This window comes from Nanorana parkeri, unplaced genomic scaffold, assembly GCF_000935625.1.
Source record: "Nanorana parkeri isolate BGI_ZX_2015 unplaced genomic scaffold, ASM93562v1 scaffold2601, whole genome shotgun sequence".
NCBI lineage: Eukaryota > Metazoa > Chordata > Amphibia > Anura > Dicroglossidae > Nanorana > Nanorana parkeri.
In genome coordinates this window covers 10,466-19,712 of record NW_017308869.1, presented here as the reverse complement: position 1 = coordinate 19,712, position 9,247 = coordinate 10,466, and the positions used below count along the sequence as shown (strand labels likewise).

At 39.1% G+C, this 9,247-nt stretch overlaps 1 protein-coding gene across 1 annotated transcript; it reads right to left on the bottom strand.

Annotated features, from left to right (window-relative positions):
* Nucleotides 1-3,390: 3,390 nt before the first annotated feature.
* On the bottom strand, nucleotides 3,391-8,439 carry LOC108802013 (zinc finger protein 84-like). Its single transcript, XM_018573899.1, has 3 exons — nucleotides 7,137-8,439; nucleotides 3,619-3,808; nucleotides 3,391-3,513 (listed from the first exon to the last, which is right to left on the bottom strand). The coding sequence occupies exons 1-3, from the start codon at nucleotides 8,393-8,395 to the stop codon at nucleotides 3,391-3,393; spliced, it is 1,572 nt and encodes a 523-aa protein (XP_018429401.1). The 5' UTR covers nucleotides 8,396-8,439.
* Between the last annotated feature and the right edge of the window lie 808 nt (nucleotides 8,440-9,247).

Sequence of the window (9,247 nt, the reverse complement as noted above, 5' to 3'; positions counted from 1 at the left end):
AAGTAGTGGATTAAGCACTAGTGCTCAGTACCATACTTCACCACCGGGTGTCTACCTCACTGTTAACCCTCTCACCCCCAGTAACTACAACTTTAGATACCACGGTTCTGAATGATGTGACATGTCTCACACACTGCTCTAATTTCATGAGAGAGTAAAAGCCGAGACCCCTTACTGAACAGACCGTGAGGTACACACTCCGCAGTTGAGATCCTAGGCTTGCATTGCAGAGATGTTACAAATAGCTGGGATTTCTAGTCCGCTATAGCTGCTGGTATTTTGCATTGCTGTATAATGTATTGCTGTGATTTGTACTTCTTTGTAGCTGGTGGTATTCTGCTTTGCTGTATAATGCATTCCTCAGATTTTTAGTCCCTCTACAGCTTGGAGTCAGTGGCAGAACTACCAGGGTAGCAGCATTTGTAGTTGGGACATGGCCTTGGTGCTCCATCACTGTCCTAAAATCATTAGTCTGTATTGTTTCAGAAAAACTGTCACATGACACACAAAAAAGGAACTTAGTAATTGGTTTTGGGGAGTACTCAAGGAAAAGAATCGGTTCTCATACTCGGTCCTGAAAAAAATGGTATCAGTACATCCTTACTAGAGACACAAACAGATCCTCTAAACCAGGGGTGCCCACAATTTTTTATCTGGAGATCTACTTTTCAAATGACGAGCTCAATGAGATCTACCAACGAAAAAACACCTACATTCAGGGGTGGGAGGGGGCGTGGGGTTGTATTGAAGTCAATGGCACTGCAGCCATGCCCCCCACCCGCATTGTGATCGCCCACAAATGCTACAAGCACTAAGGGTGAGGGCGATCACACTGCAGGTGGGGGGCATGGCTGCAGTGCCATTTACTTCAATGCAACCCCACGCCAGGTGGGAGCCAACCGGCTTGTGTTCCAGTGCGTTCTAGAGGCCAAACACTCTGGAACACAGACTTTCTGGTGTGAACCGGCCCTCTCTCTTGGCTCTCTTCTCTCTCTCCTCGCACTCTCCCATTTCTATCTGCTGTCTCTTCTCTCTCTCTCTCTACTGTTTCTTCTCTCACTTTCTCTGCTGTCTCTCTCCTCTCTCTCTGCTGTCTCTCTCCTCTCACTTTCTCTGCTGTCTCTCCCCTGTCTATCTTTTCTTACCTCCACTGCAGCAGCTTTCCAGGTCTCTCTCCGGCGGTGCTCATGTGGCCGATGTTACATACAGGGAAGGTGTCCCGCCCCTTCCCATCTGCGGCGTCTGACACATTCAGCCAGCAGCCGCACGAGCACCACGGGAGGACAGGACACAGCCGATCGCTATCTACCAGCATTCGCTTTGCGATCTACCTAATGGGTACCCCTGCTCTAAACAAAGGAAATGTAAATGTGAAATGCCGTCATGACCAAAGGATGCAAGTTGCATTTCCAAACTCTAAACTCAATATGTAAAGCTGTGTTCCCTTAGTTTTATTTTATAATCTGCCATAATTTACACAGCTCTGCTACATTATCAAATTATATTCGGATTTCTGGATAAAGGGAAACTACATCATCATTGTAAGTATTAAAAACAGTAAATTCGCAAAACACTGGAAGGTGGGGTAAAAATCTTGCTTGCAGGTGATAAAGTTTATATCTCCACGGATTATGTATTTTTTTTACCATTATTGGCTTTTAGGAAAAACAAAGTGATTGTGACCTTCTATACAGAACATGAATCATTAACTGTTACAACACACAGTATATGTAAACATGTTTTTTTATTTATAATTCCAAGATAAAAACAATCTCTAAATACGGTAAATGCATCCGTAGTAAAACCAAATCACTACATTCTATTTATTTGAGATGAGCCATTCTTCCATTAGGAATAATCAATTTAACAAACAATTTTTTTTACAGCACAGAGATCTATGAAAGTGATTCTGACCTTATATACAGAACATAAGTTATTAACTGTTACAACAACACAGAGTATATACAAAATGTTTATTTTTTATTTATAATTCCAACATAAAAACAATCTCTAAATAAATGCCTCTGTAGTTAAACCAAATCACTACATTCTATTTGTTTATGTGAGACGAGCCATGCTTCCAGTATGCATCTCAACGAATCAATTCAACAAACGTATTTTTTCCAGCCATGAGATGTGAGTTTTGGAGGACTGGTCCGCTTCCTCAGGACTAAAGTAAGTGTTGTTTTTACATTACAGGTTTAACATTTTCAGACAAGCCAGGAGTCACTGCTCTGTTTCTTTCACATTTGTGTGTACATTTTTGTTTGAGCATCTGAGCTCTGTAAACAATAAGGCATCACACATGAAAAGGAACCAAGAACATGACCCGCTGTGTGCATATACAATTAAAAAATTATTCAAGGTGAATTTCTAAATTCCTTTAAAAAGGAAAGAAAAAGTACACGTCTTAGTCCTGACCGTAATAAGTAGCTACATAGTATACATTCCTTGTAAAAGCTTGAAGCAAATATATATTGTTTTTAGCGTATTATTGTATTTATTTGTAATGGTCAGGACTATTTTTAGATAAATAGAGATTATTGTATAAGGATATTACAACATTTTCCATATTATGTAATATGGAGAATTGAATGGATTATCATTTGGCTCCTTCTCTTCTCCTTCCCTGTTAAGTACAGAGCTCTATAGCTAAAGCAAAATTTGAAAACACAAATAATTTATAAAAATATAGTAAACATATACTGTGTATTATATATATCAAGTTTAAAAATAAAATGGCTGCAATTTGCCCAAGAAACCCTTACGGTTTCCCAAAAGATAGCTGCAAATTAAATTAATACTGTGTTTAGGGCTATAAATGACTGGGTGGATTATAAAATCAGCTGAAATTGTTATATGTGAGATGTGTACACTGTAATGTAATTGATTTGCTAAAAGTAGTAATAACAGTGCACCTAATTTCTGAAAAATATCTACACTTAGCTTAGTGAATGGGATAAAGATGTGTTCAGTTCTATTATCCAATTATGTGAAATGAAAAATGTATATTTTCTTTTGTAAAATTTCTCTTGTACATGACTGAGTGTGAAAGTGAAGTCTAAGGAAACACAGCTTCATCTTACATAATAAGATAAGTGAAGATACAGATTGTTAAGTCAACAGTCTCTACTCATTTAGTAAATCAACCTCAACGTGTCTCTGACCGCGACTTGTGTTTATGTCATCAGAACAACCGTGGAAATGGGCCAATTGCATAAATATCCCAAATGCCCCGCTGTGACTCCTGCAATAAGCTGCTGTCTGTGGAATTTCAGATGTAATCACACATGCTGTAGTTAGCTGTGGATAATAGCAACTGGATGCAGCTGATTGCATTAGTCTCACAGGGAAGTTCATAAGACTTATGTGATGAAGCTCTTCTCACATTCAGAGCATCAAAACAGACTTTTCTCCAGTGTGAATCTTCTGGTGGCTGATAAGATATGACCTTTTTGTGAAGCTCTTGTCACATTCTAAGCACCTATATGGTTTCTCTCCAGTGTGAGTCCTCTGGTGAACAGTAAGCATTGACTTTGAGATGAAACATTTGTCACATTCTGAACACCCATATGGTTTCTCTCCTGTGTGGATCCTCTGGTGTTCAGTAAGAGTAACCTTCTGTGAAAAGCCCTTGTCACATTCTGAGCACTCAAATATCTTCTCTCCTGTGTGGCTTCTCTGGTGTTGAGTAAAATGTGTCTTGTCAAATGGTTTCTGTTCATTATGAATCTTCTGGTGAACTGTAAGAAGTGACTTTGAAATGAAGCTTCTCTCACACTCCGAGCATTCATATAGCTTGTCCCCTCTGGGATTCATTATGTGCTAAATGTCAATGTCAAATTAGCAGTAGTATGTTTTCAGACTGCTTAAATAAAGAAATTTAGGAATTTTAGTGAGTCCCTGAAAAAAAAAGTAAAAATAAATTATTACAGATCGGCAACAGATAAAGATCAGCCTCAATATTTCAGACTTTTATTTTACACAAACATTTTGTCTGCAGGTCAGATGATTAGTTCTTATTAGTTTTTTCTTTCTAAATTCACACCACACAGGAAATAACAATAACTGAATACAGGTTTGTCTTTTCTGAGTGGATAAAAACACAAAAAAGGCGAGCGCACAGCTGGTATGGACTATGACGGGTGGATGGATATATTTAAAACAAAATTTAATGTTAAAACAAGATTAAAATTATACAACTATAAAACAATTACGGAACAATGGTATGCCAATGCGAGGCTTAAAATATTATAGGGTGAGCAAGCTTCTTATTCAGGGGGAGGAGCCCTGTAGACATGTGAAAGAAAGGTGGAAAGAAGCGCTGCAACCCTGGGGTTTGCTGGAACGGTATAGGTACAACCTTTAAAAGAAATAGAAAAATGAAAACTCACTGTTTTGGAAGAGGGGATAAAATCTTACAGTTGATTAGAACGCTCAGGAGTAAATCTGACCAGTCCTTGTGGGTATAGAGCACGGGTTTCAGACGGACGAGCTGGAGTCTTCACGTAGAGCTCTGAAAGCAGTGTGTCGGCTTAGAGTGCTGGGCAGCATCTGTGGCTGGTTGGTGTGGGTGTGGAGAATGGACTACATGATTCTGGGTCAATCTATGGTTGTTCGTCTGTGGTTGATGTGGCTGGAGGGTCAGATAGGCAAGGTGAACTAGTGGGTTTCACTGTTCACATACACCATACTGCGTTCACACGAGCCCCCCTTATCCCGTCCCCTTATTATCCATACATCCCATAGCCACGAACAGAATAACCAGATTGACTTGGGATGAAGTAAACTTGGTCTACAATTACAATACCACCACACCCAAAATACCAATATCACCTCATTAACCATAATCAAGCAAAATTCATCATGGAGTGCACCGAGTTCACATTACAACATCATTATTTCTGCTTTCTAGAAAAATTTTATTTACAAATCAACGGGACAGCCATGGGTGCAAATTATGCACCCAGCTACGCAAATCTTACCATGGGGTACTGGGAGGACCACCATATATGGGAAAACAATCCATATGCCAAACACCTAGTTTTCTTCGGGCGGTACATAGATGACATAGTCATCATCTGGGAAGGCGCACCAGAAAAAGTAGTTGAATTCGTACAACATTGCAACAATAACCAATTAGGCCTTTCCTTCACTCACGTCACCAGCACCACCGAACTCGTTTTTCTAGATCTCGAATTGACTACAAAAAATAACCAAATCATCACCAAAAATCACATAAAACCCACAGGAGGCAACTCCTACCTCCACTACCACAGCTGTCACCACCCCCGCTGGAAGAATAATATTCCCAAAAGTCAGTTTTGCCGACTCAGCAGAAATTGCACCGACAAAGCTTTTTTTACCAGTTTTAGGTGGTGGCCTCTAGTCTTTTTTTACGGAATTAATCTTAAAGAGTATAAGAAGCCAGGTGTCATTAGTCCTGAGTCCTTCTACAGACTTTCCCTAGATATTGGTTAAATACTTTCACAGAATATTTGGATAGTTGAGTCTTCCTTGAAAAGCGTAAATATATTTCACTCAGTAATGGGAAAAACCTCAAATTTAATCTTTGTGTCCATTAACTATGTTACATCTTTTTTTTATGGAGCATTACAATTTCTGCTTATAGTAATGTGGTAAAACACTTCTATATATGATCCAATATATTCAAATCGGAGGCTTTGACTCGTCTAAATCTGAAGTACCAAAGGGACCAGATGCCCACTCAATGTACCCATGGCAATGTATTGAGAAGAAAACTACAAGCTTTCAATGGGACAGCACAGCAGAAGAAGTTCCATTTCCAACACTCGGGGGTTCGTTTACTAAAGGCAAATCGGCTGTTGATGTTTTGAGAGTGTTTTCACTTTGCAAGGTAATTTTCCCCTCAGCTTAGTGAATGAGATGAAGTTCTGCTGATCCTTCAATACAGCGCAAGCAAAAATATTATTTGTCACTTTTATTTGTAATTTACAGGGTTATTCACAAAAGGGGGAAGAGTTTGGAGAAGGCAGGAGAAGTGAACAATCTAGGACAACATAGCGGATTAGGAAAAATTCTCCAATTCAGCTCACTTTTGAGTTCAGCTATGTTGTCCTAGATTGTTCACTTCTCCAAACTCTTCACCCTTTTGTGACTAACCCTGTTACTGTTTGACCAGCTGAGCTCTGAAAAGATTAATGCAGCACATATAATAAAGAAACATAACTTTCACCTGCTGGCTGCACAGAAGTGTTTCCAATTAATTACGATTAACACATAAAAAAATACACATTTTCTTTTAGACTGTAAGCACTCACAGGCAGGCCCCTCATAACCATTTGTAGCTGTAATGTCTTCCTCATATCGTAAAGTGCTGCGCAAACTGTGGGCGCTATATAAATCCTGAATAATAATAATGCAAAGACACGCTGGTAGGGTAATTGTCTCCTCTCTAAATTGGCCCGGTATGTATGCATGTGAGATAGGGACCTTAGATTGTAAGCTCCTTGAGGGCAGGGACTGATGTGAATGGGCAACTATGTATAGTGCTGCGGCAATTGTGGGCACTACATAAATACTAATAATAAAAATAATACATTTTCATTTTCACTATAATAAGTAACTGCACATTACACATTCCTTTAAAAAGCATAAAGAGAATGTATATTGGCCTTCCATATATATTTATGTATCAGGCAAATGATCACACAATTGGTAATGTGCAATTTAGTATTTACTGAGTAAAAGGAAATTAAACATGAAGTGTACAGGGGAGAACAGACCTAACAATGTAAAAGCATTTCTACATTTCAATCCAGGTAGAAGGATAAATAAACATAGTATGTAAAGTTGAATAAAGACCAGTATGTCTTGGCAGGAAGTTAAGGGAAGCAGAGAGACTTTGAAGGAGCTGTAAAGAAACATGATGATTTTAAGGATTTGGGCAAAAATCCATCCTACTTTCCACGTTCAGAGAATCTAAACAACTTGTGTATAATGGTGGCTCCTCTGGTGAATGTTAAGAATTTCCTTTCGTGCAAAGCCTTTGTCGCATATTTCTTTGATCTGGATTCATTATCAAAAAAGTTTCAGAATCTAATACTACTTTAAGAACTTTCCACATTCAGAGCATGCAAACAACTTGTATTTAATGGTGGATCTTTTGGTGACCAGTAAGATTTCCCCTATAAGCAAAGCCCTTGTCACAAACTGGGCATTTAAATGGTTTCTCTCCAGTGTGAGTCCTCAAGTGACCAGTAAGCTGCTTATTCAACCTGAAACATCTGCCACATTCTGAACACCTGTATGGTTTCTCTCCTGTGTGGATCCTCTGGTGTGCCTCAAATAGGCTCTTTTGTGTAAAGCACTTGTCACATTCTAAACATCTAATTAGATACTCTCCTGTGTGGAACCTCTGATGTTCAACAAGATGTCCCTTAGTTGTGTAGCTCTTGAAACATTCTGAGCATTTAAATGGTCTCTCTCCAGTGTGAGTCATCTGGTGTTGAAAAAAGCTTGCCTTCGATGTAAAACCCATTTCACATTCAGAACACTTAAATGGCTTCTCTCCAGTGTGACTCATCTGGTGTTGAATAAAGTTTGCCTTTGATGTAAAACCCTTTTCACATTCAGAACACTTAAATGGCTTCTCTCCAGTGTGAGTCATCTGATGTTGAATAAAGCTTGCCTTATATGAAAAACTCTTGTCACACTCAGAGCATTTATATGGCTTCTCTCCAGTGTGAATCCTCTGATGTTCAATGAGATGTGATTTTTGTGTGAAGCCCTTGTCACATTCTGAACATCTATATGGTTTCTCTCCGGTGTGAATCATCTGGTGTTGAATAAAGCTTGCCTTATATGAAAAGCTCTTGTCACATTCTGAACATCTATATGGTTTCTCTCCGGTGTGAATCCTCTGGTGTTTAATAAGCTGTGACTTGGCTGTGAAGCACTTGTCACATTCGGAGCATCTTAATAAATTCTCTCCAGTGTGAATCCTCTGATGTTGAGTAAGATGACACTTACGTGAGAAACACTTGTCACATTCTGAGCATTTAAATGGCTTCTCTCCAGTGTGAATCATCTGGTGTCTGATAAGAATTATTTTTTTTGAGAAGCACTTCTTACATTCAGAGCACTCAAATGTCTTCTCTCCTGTGTGGTTCCTCTGATGTCGAGTAAGATGATACTTACGTGAGAAACACTTGTCACATTCTGAGCATTTAAATGTCTTCTCTCCTGCGTGGTTCCTCTGATGTTGAGTGACATGTGTCTCGTGTTTTAAGCCCTTGTCAGATGGTTTCTCTTCATTATGAATCTTCTGCTGAACTGTAAGAAGTGACTTTGAAATGAAGCTTCTCTCACACTGCGAGCACTCATATAGCTTGTCTCCTCTGGGATTCATCATGTGCTAAAGAATGTCAAATTGGCAGTAGTATGTTTTCCGAATGTTTAAATGAAGAAATTTAGGAATTTCAGTGAGTCCCTGGAAGAAAAAAAGGAAAAATAAAAATAAATGATTACAGATCGGAAACAGATGCCTCAAAATTTCAGACTTTTATTTTACACAAAAATGTTGTCTTTAGACAGTTTGCAGGTCAGCTGATTAGTTCTTATTGGGGTTTTTTTCTAAATTCACACCGCACAGGAAATAACAATAACTGAATACAGGTTTGTCTTTGCCGAGTGGAGAATGTGTTATCCCAACTCAATGAAGTATCTTTTACTCCAAGTCCCCAAACAGGAAGTGTGGCATAATACAACCATTTAACTTTAGAAATCCAGCGGCAATAGTAAAACCTCAGGGTGGTTGGGGTTGTTTCTGTTCACATGACTTCTCTATGGAAGCCTTAATTACAGAGAAGTTACATATAGGTAATAACATCCATGGAATAGGATTTACAAAGCATTAGGGGTTTTCTAAAGATAGTTCAGAGTAGAAGTTATTCCATTTACAACACTCTCTGTCTCCGATTGAACAGTCAGATGGAGCCATATGAAGAGAAGGGAAGGATTCACTGTCCTGGTTCCCTTGTGGTGTGTGTAAATGTAAGCTTGTGTTGCTGAACTCTAAACAATGGCCTTTTTTTTGTAGCAAAGGAGCCAAGTAGAGCCTTGGGAACTCATTAGGAGGGGCCAGGTGTTAGCTGTATATGACATTGCAATTTTTTTTCTATTTCATGCTTCCTACCATCGATTACAACATTGCTCCTCTTTCATGCAGTGATACAATGGTCCCCTGGTGGCACTACGGTGTACG

Bases quoted from the DNA above. Each gene is read 5' to 3' on its own strand.
- LOC108802013 (XM_018573899.1), bottom strand. From the start codon at position 8,395: ATGATGAATCCCAGAGGAGACAAGCTATATGAGTGCTCGCAGTGTGAG. The intron at 3,809-7,136 runs TTAAATACAAGT...AATGAATCCCAG, and splicing joins GGTCACCAAAAGATCCACCA to AGGGGACAAGCTATATGAAT. The intron at 3,514-3,618 runs GTTACTCTTACT...ACTGTTCACCAG, and splicing joins ACAAGGGCTTTTCACAGAAG to AGGACTCACACTGGAGAGAA.